Source organism: Brachycentrus maculatus, unplaced genomic scaffold, assembly GCF_059751285.1.
Source record: "Brachycentrus maculatus isolate JH-2025_06_01 unplaced genomic scaffold, ASM5975128v1 h1tg000261l, whole genome shotgun sequence".
NCBI classification, from domain to species: Eukaryota; Metazoa; Arthropoda; class Insecta; order Trichoptera; family Brachycentridae; genus Brachycentrus; species Brachycentrus maculatus.
The window spans coordinates 2,795,001-2,816,825 of record NW_028281012.1 but is presented as its reverse complement, the minus strand read 5'-3'; the positions used below and the strand labels follow the sequence as shown (position 1 = coordinate 2,816,825).

Below are 21,825 nucleotides of genomic sequence, written 5' to 3'. Positions count from 1 at the left end.
ATATATATATATATATATATATATATTTATATATATATATATATATATATATATATATATATATATATATATATATATATATATATATATAAATATATATATATATATATATATATATATATATATATATATATATATATATATATATATATATATATATGTATATATATATATATATATATATATATATATATATATATATATATATATATATATATATATATAAATAAATATATATATATATATATATATATATATATATATATATATATATATATATATATATATATATATATATATATATATTTTTTTTTTTTTATATATATATATTAACATATATAATTACGAATGCAAATCATGCTTATGTTATAAATATAGTAAACTCATCGTTAGATGTTTTTAATGGTGCGATAATTACGGTATTAACAAATTCAAAAATAAGTAAAAGTACTATTGATTGACCAGCATTGGATGTAACATCACCAGTAATGTATTTTATATAATTCAATTTCAAACACCGTACGGTGTTTGAAAATGATGCGGAATGCATCGAAACACGTGTCACAGTAGATTTTAAGAAATAGTGGTTTTTACTAAGTAAAACATTAATTAATAATATTTTATATATCTTTATAACCCTTTCTTACTGAACAATCCATTAAGGATACTTTATGCATTTTGTTTTATTGTTTGTTAGTATGAAATCGTCAAAAATTAATTGACCACATTTTTTTATAATAAGTAACAATTTAATAATTAAAAGTTATTTCTAGTATTGCAATTGTAATTCAATCACTTGCCCAGGGCTGGAAATGGAATAAAATGACCAATTAGAGCGAAAATAACAAACCGCTGCGGTCCGATTGCAGTGTTCCCATTTCCCTCATTAACCTGAGCTACTACATGATTCGATTAACTTCTTAAAAATAAATAAAATAATATAGAAGGGTTATTGCTAAACGTTGGCAGTGGAAGCGATTAGAAGTTAGTTCAGTAAGTCAGCTAGATCCAATTCAAACATAGACGCCTCCATAACCCTGACTAGCACATTGAAAGCTGTCCCACCGCATTCCCAGATCTGATACAAAAGCATCTAGGATTACTGACAGACCTTCTCTTGCAAAGCATTTTTTTGTATGTTTTATGAAATCAGTTGAGAAATTTATAGAACATGTGCAACAAAATTGTAAATCCATTTAACTGTTTATTAAAATTTAAAGCTTTTAATATCCCTTGTCACTAATAATCTAAATAAAAACAAGTTTGTAAAACCACCACCAAATTTTCTAGAAGTGTACACCCCGGTGTAGGCAGTGGAAGGGATTAGTAGTTAGTTAGTTCAGTTTGTCAACTAGGTCCGATTCTAACCCGACGTTGGCCAGTACACACGCGCCTCCATAACCCCGACTAGCACAGCAGAGAGACACGGAATAGTGCTAAGGCTTCTATGGATACTGATTTAACATATTTATGTAGATCAGAATATTGACGCTGATGAATAGACGTTCGATTACCAAAATCGAGATTAGAAGTCCATTTCGAGCCCTGGTCGCAATATTTTCGAGTGTTTCAGACGGATACCTGTCCCTTTCCTCCTGTCCACTGTCCGACTCCTTTCGCTACTCCAGTAATACTCTTTCCAGCGGATATCAGCGCTTCTTGAATATCGTCAACACTCGGTTTTACTGACACGTTCGGTATCATTAGAGTCGTATGCAGCAAGAAAACTGGCTTATTTTTGGACGCTGTAATAATAAAAGTATGTAAGCATGTAAAAAATATGTAAAACTTTAATAAAACCACTTTTTGGAATTCATTAATGTAAACACGACTAGTTTTGTGAACTGCAGATGTTCAAGTCTGTATTTAACCTGTTTAATTAACTTAAAAAATGGTCTTATCCAAGAGTTAAATTTTCATATTTAAAACATTATGTTATTCCAGTGTTTTGTATTGTTTTAACACTGTGTTTGTATAATGCAGTGCCCTATGCACTATTAGGGTGCGGATAAGGGTTTGAATGGAATTGAATTGTTATTCGAGAAAGTTAATGGCAAATCAATAAATTATACAATTCATAGCCATATTTTAAACTAAAAGATAAATTAGTAGAATTTACTTGTACTCTCTTAGGGTTTTACAATGTAGATTTATAAAACTTCATAAATATAAGTATGACAAGTAAGTCGGGTTGTGGTACCGTGGCTAGTGTCGCGGACTCTTAAGTCAGAGTTTCTCGGTTCGAACACACTCTACCACAATTTGATACCTATTTTTAATAATGAGCAGCTTAGGCTCTACAGTTGAAATATTTGTGTAAATAATAAAAACACAAATATTTCTCTGCCTTTTTAAATGAAAAAAAAGTGTTTCAAGAATAATCATACAGCAAATAGAAATACGAATTTTCGTAGGCTCTATCCGCATTTAATTTATATAGGGCGCACATAGAGTCAACAGGTCGTCAACGCGATGGCGTTTATATGAAGGCAGTGACCAGTACTGCGCTCCAGATCAATGGATATATGAGCGGATTTTGGCAGATGACTCAAATAAAGCAACTCAGGGTGAAGGGTATTACTGCTATGTAGAAAAGGAAAAAGAAGCGGAATGATAGGAGAGGAAAAAGATATAAAAATCAAAATAATATTGATGGCAAATAAAATCACAGAGTGGAAAATAAATCCTGCTCTTTTCAGTCAATGTCTCAAGTAGCAAAAATGTACAGGTGGTGATTCAATAAATTTTAAAAAAGGTTTTCTTTTATTTTTTGACATCTTATCAAATATGAAGAAGAATATGGAAGTCTGGGCATTTACGGGGCTGACGACTATATTCTTTTTCATCTTTGATGAGATGTCAAAAAATAATATAAAAATAACTCCTGTAATTGGAGATAATCCAGATTTTGTGAACAAGTATTTGTGGAAACACTCAAAATGTTGTACATCTTTTCCTTTGTTATTTCATTTCATAATATCGGTGTTCCCTTACCTATTAATTGTTCCGCTTCAATAGTAAATCTTTTCCTCAACATGTCAAGGGAATGTCTCGTTACTTTAATCAGAACGTCTATAACCTTTCTGCTGTAATACCTTCGCATTTCACTCACTGCATTCTTCACCATATCCTGTTTCAAAATCCAAGAAATGTATCATATTTTAGTGAGGGGATTGTTACAAAACGTTTCTACAGATTTTTTTGTAATTCTATTACATAAGTTCTTTAAAGATATGTTTGTGAAATAATTTATTCATTCAAAGGAGTAGAAAATTTATGTTTAAATCTCATTTTTTTGCTTTATTGGTCAGCAATAATATATAATAATATTTCTACATTTTTTACTCCTCAACGTGGATGAAGAAGAATATGGGAGTCCATATTTACCCATTTTATACATTTATACATTTATCATCAAGCCACCTTCCTACCCTTAAGTCCCTTATTCATCACACATTGTTTTAAACATATCGGAAGGTTCGGGGAAAATATTAAATATGAACTATAACCGGTTACATTTATTTGTCACCGGTTGAAATATTTCATTTTGCAAAATTAAAGAGACAACGACAATCAAGATATATAAAAGTCTCGAGACTCTATATCACTCCACTGGGAAATCGAGAATGTCGTGATGTTGATCACTTAAAAGACCTCTTAAGTAATCCCATGGACACAATCAAAAGTTAAAAATTAACTTTATTCATTAGCGTTAAAAGGAACTTCGCAGACGATGAAAGGCATCAGTTTACTTTGAGAAATACAGGCTTTTAATGATAAGTCGGTGTTTTAATTTGATATTTAGAGCTTGAGAGGCATTGCAACGTGGCATTTTCAGTCACTTTTTTTTACCATGAACACTACTTACGAATGATTCATTTATAAAATTAGATAATTACTTTTTTAACTGTGACCAAATATTATTAACGTGATAGTACAAATATAAAAAACTCTTCATTTTTCATATTCCGCATACTGTAAAAATCAATTATTTACAACAACAACAAGTACAAAGCATAATTTTGGATTGATATGATTTCAAACGGTATACGCATGAAAGTCGCCAATTCGTAAAAAAATACATGATTTTAAATGCTGAGGTTCAGAGTTTAGAATTTCAGATTAAAAATAGTAGATGTGAATTCTCAACTTTGGCAGATGATCCATTTAAACTCGTTGTAGTTAAAAATAAAAAAAAAAAATAGGCCAAAAATACATAAATATAGATATAAGTTATCACATTTCCATCAAGACTTTCATTAATTATTAAAGACATAGGCATTTTTGAACCGTATTGTCAGAAGAATCAATGTCGCCTTATTTTAAAAAAACGTCCATCTTGAATCACAGGTCTGAAGTTAGGAAAATTTCTTGTACTACGTAATAATACCACAGCAGTTTTATTTGTTCTTCGATTTATTTGAAAGACAAAATTAGTTCATTCAAACGAAATGTTTATTTCAGAATCGTGTTGCAAACAGCGAAGAATTCCAACCGCAATCCATTCAGCCAACACGCATAAAGACTTACATATATTGCAGTAAAAAAATTAATTTACTTTACCTGCATTCCTTTTGAAAGACCACCTCCCGGCGTTGAAAGAAGAGTGTGAGGTTTGTCAAAACATTCCCAAACAGCAGTCCAATCCTGCTGTTGCAGAGTCGATCCACTATCATCATTTCCACCTTCGAAACTAGCGTGATCCTCATCTTAAAAAAATATCAGCTTAAAGTCGGTGTAACCTCAACTTGGTCAAATAAAAATAGAGTTATATGTCTGCATTTAAAAATAAATACTCATTTTTTATTGAAAAAAATACATTTGCAATGCAATAAAAACAGATGTTTTGTAAATGTTCCATGACAAAAATAGAGCTTTTATGTATTGATTCGGCATTAACTACATGGAATGACTTGGAGATTATTTTAAAAATGAAACTTTTTTTTTATAATACCACTTATTGAGTTTTATTTCATTGCACAATACTAGTTTCGAAAACTACATTTGTTCTCACCAACAGGTGATTACATTTTTTATGTGATCACTTTTTGATGAGAATAACTGTAGTTTTCAAAAATAGTCGTGTGTAATGAAACAAAATTAAAAAAGTGGTATTTAAACGAGTTTAATTTTTAAAATAATCAACAAGAATAGTATTTTTTGTATTAATTTTAAATGAAACACAGATTTTTTGAGTCTACTAGGTTGTATTTTATTAACAAAAACGCATAGAAAATTATATTGTGACAATTGTATACATAAATTCTTAAAAATAATATTACCAACAATTGTATTAAGCTTTAAAATATTAATTCTCCAAAATATTGCCATGTCAATAAATTCTTCCTTTCCCAGAAAATAAATATAAGGGTACATACCTACAACCCCCATTAGCTACTGTATGCTCCCATAAATTATTGCTGCACGTGTTAAAACTGTCGCTTAGAATTGTATAGCTACATAAGGACCGTAGTCCATTTGATCTTCAAATTCATTTGATAATGCCCTAACAAGGCGAAACAATTGTCACAATATAGTGTTTTTGTTAATAAAATACAACTTAGTAGACTCAAAAAATCTGTGTTTGATTTAAAATTAATACATAAATTAAAATGGAGTTCTACAAATTAAACGCCAAATCAATAAATAAAAATAGTGCTATTTATTTTGCTTTTTTTAATTTAATCTTCGTTACTTTGAAAACGATTTCTTAAAAGGAAGTCTTTACTTAATTCACATTTTGAATTTAATTGTGTTTAAATCCAATCAAGCCAATCCGTTCAAAAAAAATGTTGTGTCGTTTGTGTGCGTATCAAAAAACTTAAGCTGGTAATAAATATAAATCCAGAAAAAGTACCTACCTTTCCATTCGGATAACCGAATATGTATCCATTAGTCATAAACTCTATTAATATTTGTTGTTTCTTAGATCTATTGTCATTATTCAACTTCAATAATAATTAAAAAGCTTTGTATTAACCATAATTAACTAGGAAATTTTACTATGCACTCGTAGTATAAGCAATCAGTCGGGTTACTAGGTCATCTAGGTTGACCTTATAATACTTACTAGCATAAAACCTTCATCTACTCGTGTCGTGTGTGTGTGTATTTATATATATATATATATATATATATATATATATATATATATATATATATATATATACATACATATATATATATATATATATATATATATATATATATATATATATATATATATATATATACAATACATATTTGTATTAATATATAATATTTACCATCGTCGTTCATAAAATCGAATTCCGGTTGAATATCATCATTTTTGAACTGTTGGGCAGCCTTTTTTACTAGCTCTAAGACTTCCTCTACCGCTTCTTCGACCATCAAACTTTTTCTATTTAATTCAATGGCAGCGTTTCTGGAACACATAAGACATTCTTGAAATTCGATTAAATAACAGTAAAATTTCTTAAGACATAAGACTAAACTTCGAGCCACAAGGTGTGCGACACGTGAAACAGCACAATCTCGCTCTTAGAAAGCGACGTGATTAGGGGGCTTTACCCTTTAGCCGTCACCGGGAAAAGCGAGTATTTGGGTTGGGGTTAAAATCTACGTTTGCCAAATTCAGATTTCAACCCCCTCCGATGCCAAATTTTAGAAAAGAAAACTGAAATTACTTAAGTTTCTAGAAATTGTAGCCTTGTAGTAGTGAATTGAAAAGTGTTTCATTTATTTAATCTGGATAGAAAGATGTTTTATTAAATATTGCTCCACCTTATATTTCGAGAGTCGTAGAATATTTAGAGCTTCCATATCTCGGAGTAACTTTATTACAGTGATATGATAATTGGCCTAGAAACTTTCAACCTGAAGGAAATTAGATGTGAAAATTTCATGAGACCGAGCTTCATGAGCTCACAAATATTGTCGCTGAAACATAGTCTTCACTAACAATCGATTTTACAGCTAATTACTTTATCTAGCTAGTTTAGATTACTAACCTGCAAGTGGATTCAGTTTTCTCCAAGAATTCTTCAATTGTCCAAGGATCGTCATCTATAATTTAAAAAAAGTAAAATAAAATATCAAAAAAAAAAATCGTAAATGTTTGAGTAATTCTAAAAAAACGATGTCCAGCATCATGAATTCAAAATTCATATTATACATTATATTTAATAATACTAATTGATAAATTCAAGTTCCGAAACTAAGTCCTGTTTTGTTTTGAATATTTTCAAAAATACTAGTTCACAGATCTGGATTATCTCCACTTTGGAGTTATGTTATACATTTTTGACATCTCAAACAAAGATCAAAAAGATAATGTAAGTCTGGGCATTTAAGCCACGTAAATGCACAGACTTCCATATTCCTCTTGATCTAGATTGAGATGTCAAAAAAATATTTAAAAAGGACACACTCAAAATGTTGTTTTGTTTTTATATTAAAATCACCACAAGAGTTTTCAGTTCACTTTGTTCCGAAAATCCGTTTTCATTCACCTTGTATAAAAATGTTAATGTTTCCTTACCGGGCAATGCGTGCAAAGATATGTCCTGCATGCTAGCTATGACGAGCAGAATTCTGTTCGAGTACACATCGTGTACCCTTGTGACCAGCACGTCGAAGCTCTTGATGGCCGTATTGGTTCTGTCCACGAACGACTTCCACTCTGGACTGGTCCAGCGTAGAGTACGCAGAGCTGGCACCAGTAACATGGATAGACAGACCAACTGAGGTAGAAACAAGGGCCGAACTTCAAGCTTGACTCGGCGGACCGTAGTTAGGAAATCATTGATTAAGAACTATAAAAAAATCATAAAGACATTATTCTCTATACAAACTAAAATCCTAATGTCAGTTTGTTCAAAATCTCAAAACTACTTAAGGTATTCACTGATTGTTTTAAAATTTTGAAAAAACGTTGTATTCGAATACGCGCGTGTTTTTGTATGCGACCTAAATAAATTATTAAAAATAAACGTTTTCGCAAAATAAGTATGTATCCCAATTTCTGTGAAATTATAGATTTTTAGAACAAATTTAGAAAATAATTTTTGTTTTATTCCACATGAAATGTTCAACAGGCGAAGCCAATTTGTTACATGATCATGTATTGTGTAAAAATAAATGGATTAAATAGTCTAATATACAAGAAGAAAACGAAATGTAAGTATGTACTTAATATCAAAAATACTCAATGGAAATAGGGGTAAACAAAAGTATGTTACAATATAAGAAACGCATCAGAAATAATCGCAGTGGTCGATTGGATAAGGAAATAATAAGAAAAAAGCCTTTCAAATTCAATATTTTTCAATTATTCTGTGCACACAATTTTCTGAGTGGGCGAACTCCAGCGATTGCAAAAATACATATATCAGATTTTGGAAGAATCAGAATTCAGATAGAATTGTAATACCTGCAGTGAATCGTTAACAAGTGTAAAATAATCCTTTTTACTATACAGAGCTTGACAAACTACCGGCAAGTCAATATCCATCTTGGTCAAGCAATCAGATTCCCTTATCAGAAGTTTTATAGTTGAATCTAGATTAACTTTTACTTTTCCAGAGTCAACTTCTAAAGTCAGGAGTGTCTTGTTTAAACTATCATCCACATCCCAGACCTACGACAAATAATTTTATTTACTCATTATGATAATCAACTCTACAGTCCAAAATACTAAATACAAGAAAAATGTTACGTTTTGGTTCATCCATAAACTTTTCATGTCATTTTCGTATGTGTCCAAAGTATGTGTTACATTAGCATACTTGCGAAGCATATCGACAGTAGCTGGCATTTCCTTCAGTACTGGATGCGTGGAAACACTTTCAACTTGTTCCGCGAGATTATATTTTAAACACCTTGCCCATTTAATTCGACCTAGAAGCAAGCATAATGTTTTTGGTAAATAACGGTTTATAAATGATGGAGCGATAACGATAACGATTATTATAAAATAAATATAATATATTGTATTATATATCCAAACCTGCAATCGGTGGAAAATTTCTAGGAACTGGAGGGTCGTCTTTTTGCTTTCTATAAAGTTTTAAAATTCTTTCAACTTCACGTTCACAGTATGCCAGAACTCTGTCATATTTTTCGTCAAGTTCCGTTAGCGGGATTTTTTCGCTAACCTAAAATGTGATCATGATTTTTAAGATGTTGCTTAAAGATTCTGTTTTCACTAAAGTTAATTTTGGTAAGAAGTAGTTTTTATTACCTTTTCAAATCGAACCAAAAATTTGATTCCTTGAGGCGTCTCCCAAACGCTTGAGAAATTTTGTTCAATGCAATTACCGATGCTTTCCTTGAGAGTGTTGGTTTTTTCCATGAAAATTTCATAATCCCTATCGAATTCTGTATTGCGATGGTCAAGATAATCATATTGTTTTGTTGTAACTCCAGACTTTGCCTCTTCAAACGTCCGCATGGCTTCTTCCAAATCTAAATCGAATATAGAATAAAATAACAACTATGTAATTTTTCAGACTAGTGATCAGACTAGTCTGATGATGTATGTCACGACGAAACCCGGTTGGTGGTCAAATAAAATTCATGTGGAAAAAATTACATGGTTGTTATTTTATTCTATAAAATGCAGTTCCACCAAGAAATGTCAGTACATAACTTAAATCTAATAAATCGAATAAATTGATTAATTTGAGTGTAAAGAAACTAAAATCTTATCTGTGTTTCAAGATTTGCACTCTCACCTTCTCCAAGAAGTAACCCCTCCATTCTTTTTTGAAAAAGGCCATTATAATCATCGACTAAGTCAAACATGGCAATAATTTTTCCGAGTCTTAAACAAAATGTATCAAACTTTCCAAAGACATAGTTTTCTGAGAACCCGAAGGGTTGCTGGTCTGGTAGAAAGGGTTGTGATTTAATCATAGTATAAGTTGATCGGTAGGTTTGATTGAGTCTGATGCAACTGATCATCTTCTCTCTGACTTGTCCCCGATCCTGACTCCAAATTGTCTCTTTACCCCGATTTGTTACGTACTGTTTGCATGTCTCTATCATTTGGTTGGTAATCTGAAATGTAATATGGAATCATCCCCACAGAAAGTAAACGTAAAGCTTTCAATTAATTGTTTTGAAATCTGCTAAAGGTTATAACGAACGAATTGTGCAGTGCATAATAATAATAATTTTAATAATATTTGGCTAATTTGTAAAGCCCTATATTTATAAAATATCGGCTCCAAGGTGCTTTACATTTCTTATAATTATAATATACTATGCTATGCATTACATATGAACTTAATTATAATTTAAATGTAAAATTTAAATACTGATCAAATCTAATTGAAGAATTACACTCCACAGAAAAAAGAAAGAAAAGGAATATTGATTAAAGGAAGAAGGTAGGATCGATAGATATATTGATTCCGTGGAAAGACCCAAGTCATTTTCAACACCCGGTGTTTGCCAATTACTAGAAAGGTAGTAACCTAAAGGTGGAAACTGACCGGAGCATTTCGTCGTAACGTATTACGTTACGATGCGAGCATTCAGGCAGTCAGTACACCGAGCCGAGCGCTCCATCCTTAGTTTCGGATGCTCGCTGATGCTCGCCGCGAGCAATGTTATGACGTTATATTATGACGAAATGCTCCGGTCAGTCTCTACCTTAAGGTGTATGTGATAAGTAAACATGTACATGTATGTACAATGACGCAAAGTTCAATATGTTGTTTGAGTACTCGTTTTCTCATACCTTGACCATCAAAGAAGACGTTCTCTCGGAAGTATTGTAAAATTGTGATACGCTGTGAATAAGCCTGACTGTCTGTAGAAGATTGAGAATTGAATCTCGCATCCGGATTGGTGCGTCCAAATACAAAGAGTGACAGCACTTTTCCATGACTTGGATGAACTTGGCATTGTCCCTTGCTTCGTTGTAGCAGAAGGTCATCTTATGGTCGGTCTCTTTCCAGAGCCGTAGAACTTTTGACTGAGCGGCTTGTAAGCAAGCCAAAGTCGTTTGTACTTCTGGATCCTGGGAGACAAATAATTTATTTTTTATTTGTATACATTTATTTAAATCACAATTCATACATAATTAGATTTTTTTTGCAGAGACCCACCAAGCCACCTTGTGTGTCTTGTCGGTGAAGGTATTTTTTAATACATTTTTACTGTTTTTAACGATTTTAACCTAATATAGACACAAAAAAGAGAAAAAATTAAGAATATAAACATTTTACAATTTTCATAAAATTAACTCTTGATCATTTACCCATTCCATTATTTTGCCTTTGTTCCATATTTTATTTTGACCTCTAACATCCGTCGGCAACAAATTAAAAATGTTCGGAACGATATATTGCAGTGTTCGACTCCCACATTTATTGTTAATTCTTGGGACTATCAAACCTACGTTATGTGTAAATCGTGTATCACGGGATTTCGTTATTTTTGTCTAGTTTATTGTTCAACGATGATACTCATCCACAATATTCCACGAACCGGCAGTAATTTTAAATGTTTATAAATCAAGATTGGATTGTACCTTTGATTATATATATGACTGGGCATTATTTTTTTGATTATGGAATATTGCAGATTTTCAACCATTTTTTAATTTGTTTTCGTCGAATGTCCCCAAGACTTAATTCTAATCTCAATATGGATTCTACTAAAGAACAGTAAATAATCGGCAAGATACATCAGTTACTTTTCATTGTAATATATCGATTATAGTTATCAGCTTTAAGCCATCATTGTTAATTATGTTTGGTTCTTATTCTACCTGCAGATGGGAAACTAGTTGGGAAAATTGGGCTCCTCGTTTCTTCCAGTACTCTAGCTCATCTTGGGGACCGCTGGAATCCACTTCACGCCTGAGCTGCTCACTTTCCATTAACACCTAATGATACAATACTTTATAAAGTTGTAAAATAGATAGATTTATAAAAATCGAGTCTACAATAATCGAAGATAAGGTTTGTGTATTTTTTTAAGTTTAATAAGTCTTCAGAGCATAAGTTAACTTATTTAATAACTACTTACCTGTGGCATGTACAGAGTTTTTAATCAGGGTTGGCAGTAAAAAAAAAACTTATCTGTCATAACTCTAATAATGCGTGTTTGGTCGCGGAGAAATAACCGAGAAAAATCACAGTTATCTTCATATATTTTTTTCATTTCATTAGAGTAGGCACTGCTTATGTGCCTTTATAAAATGCACGCCACTGCTTATAACGTACCCATTAATATTTTTTATGAAATCAGTTTCCCTGTAACTTTTTAGTCTCGTATAAATTTTATTATATCTGATTTTAGTGTACATTTTATAATTGTTTATCATACCTTTCGGATACAATATTATTTTATAAATCTTGTACTGAAATACTCAAATATCATACACTACTTTGAACCTTCTGATTATCATTCGTTTCTATTTTTGTACATGTCGTAAATTCATTATATATTTTGAATACCTGTAAATCTATGAATAAGTTTTCGCTAACAAGATACAGGATTTCCAGAATAAATTTCTTAACAAATCAAATTATAAATGCTTTCATTAATTTACACAAACTGTTGTACGAGATCAAATATAATATTTGAGAAGAAACTGATTGAAACTCTCTTTAATAAAAATAAAATTCATACAAACTACTACTATTACTACTAATGATCCTTATCCGTCCACAATGCATAGGGCACTGAATCAGTTTGGTGCAATGTTGATTTGATCGTTTATTATATGAAAGTAAGGTAATATAGGTAAATACTGCGCTATAGATACTTTGTCCAGGTCAATATCAAATAAATATCACAGTCTAGTATTAAATGTCGAATCTAATACCTCCATGACGCGCTTAATCCAGGCTGTGACTCGTTCTTCAAGAATGGCGACTTCTTCTGGTCGCTTTGCCAAGGCTTTTATGCTTTCAGGACTCTCTAAATTTCTGGTAATAATTCTTCCATCGTCAAAAATATTTTTTTCATCACAAACCTCCTCACATACTAAAAAACAGTTAATTTACAATTCAAAACTTGTTTCCCTTTTTTATCTCTCAGTTATTTTTATTATTATGTTTTTTATATTAAAATCATTGTTGTGGTATGGTAATATAACACTCTCTTTATCATTCATCGTTCACTTTGTGTAATAAAAAGTTGTATCCCCTTTTTATCTCTCAGTTATTATTTTTATTATGTTTTGTATATTAAAATCATTGTTGTAGTATGGTAATATAACACTCGTTTTATCATTCATCGTTCACTTTGTGTAACAAAAAATTGTATCCCCTTTTTATCTCTCAGTTATTTTTATTATTATATTTTTTATATTAAAATCATTGTTGTGGTATGGTAATATAACACTCCCTTTATCATTCATCGTTCACTTTGTGTAATACCACAGCCTTTTACATAGGAAAAACATCGCTTAATTCAATCTCAGAATTAAAGAACATCTAAGGTGCCTTAATAATATTTTTTTCTGAATTTTACTAATCAACTTATATCAGAAAAAGCACAATTTTTATAAATAGTAAAATGAAGAAATTTTACATGTAAATAAAACTGGTATTTTTTAATATAATCTATAAATCTAGAAATAAGTAAAGCAATAATAAAGACGTACCCATAATAAATAACCAACTTAATTTAACTTTAAGTCCACTTTTAAAAATATTCCCATTGTGATTCATTTGTCTTCTTTCTCTCTTACATTTTTTTTTATTTAAAATAATAATAGACCGTCATAATTTTATTTTAATAACCTGATGACGGATTATTCCAAAGCCGGTAGTCAGAAATTAGTGTTTATTAAAGTGGTAATACACAAAGTGAACGATGAATGATAAAGTAAGCGTTATTATTATTATTTTTATTTTTATAATTATCATTATTATTATTAAGCTATAAAAGCTTATTGATCGTCTAAAAAACTTATAGTACATTGCTAAATAAAACGTGTTATAAACGTTTGATAGATTTAAAAATAAAATATTACAAAAATAAATTATTATTTGTGGAGGTCCTCACCAAAAAGTTACATTTCGAATATTGCATTAAATGTAAATCTGTTCTGTTTACAGTATTCTATCGAAATATCGATTAAAGTTGCAACAAAACGGGACCAATCTTGTGGTAAACCAATTTGAAATCATTTAATCGTACTAAAACGTAACAATTTTACAAGTTAGAAATCCAGATTACTTAAAATCATTTATAATGGCTTCCACGATCGCCCTTAAAGTTACCCCTGAAGGACGCCCAGGCAGACCTCCGAAAAGATGGAAAGACAGCTGGGAGTCAACATCCCAAGAGCGATATGCGGAGGCACCAACAGATCCCTAAACCCTTCAAAAAGAAGAAGAAGAAGAGAAGATTTAAAATGGAAATTTAACATTTTGGTGAGGACCTCCACATTTAAAAGTTGGATATAAATAAAATTGAAATGATCATAGTTCCCTTGAAATTCGTTTTGTTGTGTGCCCATCTCTAAGTTGACAAAGATGATAAAATAAACCTTTGAGTGCACTGCAAAAAGACCTCAACCCTGGAAGCAATTGGTTCTTGACCATTGGACACTTTCCATCATCATCGTCCTCTGCAGAAGGGTGAGCCAATGCCTCCATATAGACGCATTCCATAATTCTCTCAATCCCTGTCACCATTCCTACGGTTCTGGCATCCAAAATTCCGCAATACCTATACAAACAAAATCTCTTGTTATTTATTAATTATCTAGTGAAAATTCTAGTGATTCAAATATAATGTTTCGAAATTGGATCATGTATATATATATATATATATATATATATATATATATATATATATATATATATATATATATATATATATATATATATATATATATATATATATATATATACATACTGGAATCTGACATCTATAGTGACGTTCTAGTGATTCAAGAACAATGTTTCGAAATTGGTTAATATTTATAGAACTTCCAAGAATTTGAGTATGTTGTGTGGTTGTCAATCATGGGTGTAATTGGTGAATGTTACACTGTATAAAGTGATCACTTAAACCAGCCTATGACGGTCGTAAGCCCCGTAAATGCCCAGACTTCCATATTCTTCTTTATCTATGTTGAGATATCAAAAAATAATATGAATAATAACTCCTATAATTGGACATAATCCCGATTTGTGAACAAGTGTTAGGACACACTCAAAATTTTGTGAATTAATATCATGTTAAATGATGTCACAGACATGTTCACACAGGGTGAAGGGTTTGTTAAGAATTGTTGAACCTTCTAAAAGTTTATTTGTTTAAAAAATTTATACGTTAATCTACATACATTTATAATTTAAATCCATAAACGTAATTGAAATATTATTTTATTTGTCGGAGACCCACCAAGCCACCTTATGTGTCTACCGGAGGAATTCTTTTTACAAACTGTTTCAGTATTATTTTTATCCAGCTTAAGGTAATATAGACTCACAAAATGAACATGAAAACTGTTTTAAAGTTTTTAGAATATTAACCTTTGATCATTTACTGTAAGAGAAAAAAATCTTGTATTTATTTTGAACCCCCCGGGAATCCATCCCGGGATATTAGTAGCTACACCCTTACCATTATACTATGGTAGCTGATAATTATGCCTCCATATAAGTCACGCTTACTTTGCTTGTGGCAAATGCTCCTTGAATGAAAAGTCTTACATTTATTTTGAACCCCCCGGCAATCCATCCCGGGACATTAGTAGCCATGCACCCTAACCATTGCACTACGGTAGCGGAAAATTGCCTTCATATAAGTGACGCTTTCTTTGTTTGTGGCGAATGTTCCTTATTACGGAACGTGTATACGGCAATGCTCGGTTGGATGAGTATAATAAATAGATGGCCAGAAGGCAAATTTCGTCGCATATGTATGATTAAATAACAGTCTAGGTTTTCAATTTTCTTCGGCTTGAAAATTTTATTTTCCACAGAACGGGGCGTGGTTGGCACAAGTGGGCGGATACGGGGGCGAGTCCCTTGTAGATGTGTATTATAGTCTATTTATAAACATGAGTAAGCTCGCTGGTCTATTGATCTGGAATCTGGATTCTGTTAACCCATTCACAAATAAGTTTTTTTTTTAAATATGTACACTTATGTTGAGGTCCTAAAAAAAAAGTTGCATTTCCAATATTGCACAAAAAATCATTGAAATGCAAATCTGTTCTGTTTACTTTATTCTATCGAAATATTCATTAAAGTTGCGACAAAACGTGACTAATCCTGCGTTGAACCAATATGAAATCATTAAATCTTACCAAAACGTTACAATACAAGCTAGAAATCCTAATTACTTATAATCATTTATAATGGAAACGTAACGTTTTGGTGAGGACCTCCACAAATATACTACTCAAATGTATCCCCGAAAGCATACAAGTTGCCCCACTCGGAGGGGAGATGACATGGTTTGTCAAACAATGACGCGCTAATATTTTGCACTTGATAAAACGAGAACAAACAAAAATAATCCTTAAATTCTGAAAAAGGTAGCACGCACTAAGGAGATTGAATTTTTTAGTTTAAATTAGTCCGACAATTCTTAGCGCTCTTTGAATTACCTAACGTCCAAGTGACTCTGAAATCTAACTACTGCTAATGCAAAACCGCTTATCGTGACCCTGCTTAGGCTTCAACTTTATCCATTTTAAAGTATTCACCTACTAGTGAGTGGATTTACTCTTTATGATGAAAGTTACTATGATTTCATGTGATTCATTAGTGAAAATTCTAGGCAAAAACCCTTGCTATATCGCTAGAGGCATGAAACGCTCATAACGCTCACGTGTGAGTCATATTTGAAGCGTCAAAGCGTCAAATCCAATCGAGTTATAAAAATAAACTGTCTCATAAAATTATAACTATTATTGTTTTACCAATAAATACGGTACAAATAACGGAAGGAGATATAAACCGCCAATTTTTTGCGGCTGATATGCGAATATAAAATATTCTTAGGCGCCATACCTTAGGGGCTAGATGCCGATGAGTTAAAGGTTGATCTTGTAACGAGAAGTCTGAACTTTTTTTTTATAAAAAGCTCCTCCCACGCTTTACTTTTTAATAGAACCATTTTCTCGAGTCGTTACGTAAAATTAAAATAACACGATATTTTAAAATACAATTAGCTGAAATACAGAATAATTTATAAATACATTTATTTTAAACGTAAAAAAAAACACTTTTGTAAGATCTTTTGACATTTTGAAATCTCAATTTAAGAAGAATTGAAGATTGTGGAAGTCTGGGTATTTGACTGTCATAATCTGGTTTAAGTTTGATCACTTAATACACGCATAATATTCATTATTCTATCCAAGATTGACCACCACACTCCTCAATTATTGTTTTGGAACTTATGTTAACCATAATATAATGCAAAATAGTATTATTTATGATTTCAAAGTTAATCTCAAATAGTATTATTTTTGTAATTCAATATTAATGCCAAATAACATTATTTTTGAAATATCTTTATTCTTTTGTTACTTCAAAAAACAACAGTTTGGCTGTTGAGTTGATCTGATATTATATATGGTAGTTTTACTTCTGTGCATTGTCAAACACACGCGCTACCTAAACAAAAATTAGGAAAATTTACAGATTAAAATTTACTATGGCAGTTTGAACTCGCGTGTCATAAATATGTATGTGAATCTTAAAAAATGCTCCTTTAGTTTTTATTTTGTTTTTGTTATAATTTATTAAATAATAAAAATAACGCAACTTAATATGTTTTTTTTTTGCAGAGACCCACCAAGCCACCGTATGTATCTTGTCGGTGGAGTTATTTTTACAAATCTATTTTAACATAACACTAAAAAAATAAATATTTATTTTACAATTTTCACAGCATTAATTTTTGATCATTTACCCATTCCTTTATTTTGACTTTGGTCCATATTGTAGTTTACCCTTTGCACTCTTTAAAAAACTATTGATTTTGTCAACAAAGTTTTTTAAAACATTTTGTTTTTTTTTTCAATTGTCTATGATTTTTTTACAATTCCAATAAAAGTTTTTATTTATTAGAAAAAATGAAATGTCATTTTTGTTCATTATCCGTCGTAACTTAGTATAGAATTAAAGCCTGGTAGTATCGCTAACTCCGATTTTTGGGATGATTGAAAAGAGTAATTAAAATTCATATAACGGCATGAAATATCGCTTTTATAATAAATTTTTGATGCCCTAATTTAATACTGTAAAACCTAGAACGCAAGTTTGTTATAAAATGGATAGTAAATTATTTAATTTGACATGACACGCAGCATACGAGTATAGTAAGAAAAATATTTTTGTGTAAATAGTCGTACTAAATTCGTGCTAGATTGTCTTATTTCGTTAGCACGCATGAAAAGATTGATATTTTCCTTGATATCAAACGTGTAGGTGACAATACAAAGAAAAATCTTGTTAGACGGAAAATGTGAAATATTTTAGTAAAGCGCTAAACTCCATTGTACCAGAAATTAAGACGTCGATCAATAAAGATCATACTTAAGATCGACATTCGATTTTCAATTATTTTTATTTATTTATTTTTTTAGTTTGGTTATATTTTTGTTTCTTTTTCTCTTTTTATCAAATTGCATTATAGTATAGTACTGAAACATTTCACTCGAAAACTCAATAGCAAAAATCAATCACGGAGATAAAGAACTCCATTACGTCATATTTTTTTACAGCATTGTATTTAAAAATCTACATCTTTTTCCACTATTTATCTACTACTGCTGACCCCAGTCCGCTCCTAATAGTGCATAGGGCACTGTATCAAATTGGTTCTATGTTTAGTTTATACTTTAATATATGAAATCGAGGTGAATATTTCTGCATTTCGGGGACGGGAAATATAATATTATATAAATTTTGACGTGATAATTGTGTTTTGTACATACTTACTGAGATACCTAGCGAGGGTTCATATGTAGGTGTGGGTGGGTGGGTGGAGAATGTGTATACACGCAAGAAAGTAACAGCGGATGGAGATATGGGTTTTTTTCACCATTGACCTTTGCACCCATAGGTGAATGCCGAAGAACCCTCTTCTTATCTAGGTATATTGTCAATAACAAGTGTAAGGTATTATGGACGTTGTTAGCTTTATTATAGTAGAGTCTCGATTATTCGATATAAACCGGCCGCGGTAAGGTCGGATAAGCGAAAAAGACGGATAACACGGAAAATAATAAAAACGACATTGAACATGTGCTAATTTTATTTGCACAATGTAAATTTTTCAATGATATACATATAACGTAACTGAATGTAATGAACTAAAACATCAAAATGCACTTACGGCAAAGTAATTTAACATGTTTTACACAAGTTACATGCTCACATACAATGCAGTGAACTACAAAAGCAATCGGGTAGAGGAAATGGGCATTGCCCCGGTAGGTCGGATAACCGAGACTACTCTATATACCCCATTATTGCTCCCGTTTCTTATTTCTCCATTTCACAAATATCATTAGGTTAATATCACTGTATACAAGCATTAAAATTAAATATATGTTTGAATTTTTCCAAATCATTCATTCCACGACTCATACATCCAATTTTTACATATTTCTTCATTTTACTACAAATGTAATGCAATAAAGAAATGAAGGTATGTATAACATCAAGCGGAAATATGATCATAGAATTTTTCCCCTCTTTCAAGATAAACAAACTCATTTCATTTTATCAATGCTAATGAGGCAATTAAATAAATCAGTTTGTTGTTCGAGGGATACAATTTATTTCAGAAGGGGTCCAATCAACCCCACAATTGTGTACTTCTTATTTAGGCAGAATTCAGCTGGTTATTGGCATGATCGCATTGAATCCGTCAGATTACATCTTATTAGTAGTAGTATGTGTGTGTGTGTGTGTCATCCGAAAAGTAGTACTTGTTTGGGAGTATAAAAAAATCTTGTGTATATATGACAAAACAAATATGAAGGTATTATTTATAAATAATGCATCTTAAACTACTTTCTACAAAGTCACCTAGCGAATTTTAGCATTTGTCGTAATGTGTTATGAATTTTGGTATCCCAACGTCATATTCCTCCGCCACCAGAATATTAAGATACGTAGTCACTGCTGTTTCAAACTACTTAGAGTATTTTTCCAGTTTAAAGAATGTTGAAAACTTTATAAAATGCATCATTAAGTCACAATTGCATATTTTCGAGTAATCATTTTTTGCCAGTACACCCACGATATCTTAGTATCCATGTTAGATTTACAACATTTTGAGTGTGTCCAAATACTTGTTCACAAAATCTGGATTATCTCAAATTACAGGAGTTATTTTCATATTATTTTTCGACATCTCATCAAAGATGAAGAAGAATATGGAAGTCTGTGCATTCACGGGGCTGACGACCGTCACAGGCTGGTTTAAGTGATCACTTTACACACGTGTAACATTCACCAATTCTACCCATTATTGACAACCACACTTCTCAAATTCTTGGAAGTTCTGTATATATATATATAAACCAATTTAGAAACCTTGTTCTTGAATCACTAGAACTTCACTAGAATGTGTAACTTTATGTGTGTGATTATAATCCAGGATTCGGACCTCACATACTAATATAAGAGTTTCTGCTTAGTAAAAAGCTTTTTTACATCTCACCAATCTATAGTGAAGTTTTAGTGATTCAAGAACAATGTTTCTAAATTGGTTCATATATATAGAACTTCCAAGAATTTGAGTAGTGGGTTGTCAATAATGGGTAGAATAGGTGAATGTTACACTATGTAAAGTGATAACTTAAACTAGCGTATGACGGTCGTCAGCCCCGTAAATGCCCAGACTTCCATATTCTTCTACATCTTTGATGAGATGTCTAAAAATAATATATTAGTCTTATTTTTTTATTTATTGTAACTGCAGACAGTTGGTAGAATTCTATATTGAATTGTTGGGTAATATATCCAAAATAAAACAATGTTTTTGTTGGGTTGAATTCTACATTTATTTATGTATATCTTAATACGTGACGCGTTTCGTAATATACTTGTGTTTGATAATGTCCGAAACGAAACGACGATTAGACGAAACGCGTCACGTATGAAGATATACATAAATAAATGTAGAACTCAATCCAACAAAAACTTGTTTTATTTTGAAATATTACCCAACAAGTCTTATTTTTATTTTAAATCTTTGATTAATTCGTTGGGACATTATGGCTCTACACGTTACACCTTTTTTTCATTTACTTACAAGTCTTTCTGGAAACCTTCCTCGGGAAGTTGTTTGCTGATGCTTATTCTGAACATGTATATGCACACTCCTGTGAATGAGTAGTCCCATCCGTCCGACAGGAACAGCTTCTTCTTCATTGGGGGAGGGTTTGTCTGCCCTTTGGGATTTAGCTGCCTGCCGCTTGTGGAAGGCTTCGCTACATCTACGGTGGCCAGCGATTCACTATCGTACATGTCTTGATAGAACCATATCAACTTGTTGCGCATATGAGGGAGAAACAACTGGTTGATTTCGTCCAGCTATAAAATAACCAATTTTAACATATTATAATCATTGTTTTTTTATCGATAATACTTATCGTAGCCTTACATTCTTTTTATTTTAGAGATAAGTATTTTCGATGAAATTAAAAAAGCTGTGTTGAGATGGTTTGGACATGTGGAACGTATGAGTGAGGAAAGAACGGTTAAACAAATTTATGAGGCGAATGTAGTTGGAAAAAGAAGCAGAGGAAGACCGAGGAAAACCTGGCACAATCAGGTATGTCAAATACTTGAAAGCGGCCGGGTCAGGAGTCGTAATAATCGTCGGGTATGTATG

General features: G+C 31.4%; 1 protein-coding gene across 1 annotated transcript in view; it reads right to left on the bottom strand.

The window, feature by feature from the left end:
- Dhc1 (dynein axonemal heavy chain 1) overlaps positions 1-21,825 on the bottom strand; it is a 60,584-nt gene that overhangs the window by 25,157 nt on the left and 13,602 nt on the right. Inside the window, exons 4-19 of the mRNA XM_088266120.1 lie at positions 21,244-21,524; positions 14,498-14,679; positions 12,824-12,984; positions 11,762-11,878; positions 10,727-11,008; positions 9,717-10,041; positions 9,224-9,447; positions 8,990-9,137; positions 8,699-8,880; positions 8,414-8,620; positions 7,523-7,796; positions 6,993-7,047; positions 6,267-6,406; positions 4,564-4,709; positions 2,995-3,130; positions 1,576-1,745 (exon numbers count right to left, since the gene is read on the bottom strand). Coding sequence (XP_088122246.1) covers positions 1,576-1,745; positions 2,995-3,130; positions 4,564-4,709; positions 6,267-6,406; positions 6,993-7,047; positions 7,523-7,796; positions 8,414-8,620; positions 8,699-8,880; positions 8,990-9,137; positions 9,224-9,447; positions 9,717-10,041; positions 10,727-11,008; positions 11,762-11,878; positions 12,824-12,984; positions 14,498-14,679; positions 21,244-21,524 — 3,030 coding nt within the window. The remainder of the gene's footprint in view (positions 1-1,575; positions 1,746-2,994; positions 3,131-4,563; positions 4,710-6,266; positions 6,407-6,992; positions 7,048-7,522; positions 7,797-8,413; positions 8,621-8,698; positions 8,881-8,989; positions 9,138-9,223; positions 9,448-9,716; positions 10,042-10,726; positions 11,009-11,761; positions 11,879-12,823; positions 12,985-14,497; positions 14,680-21,243; positions 21,525-21,825) is intronic.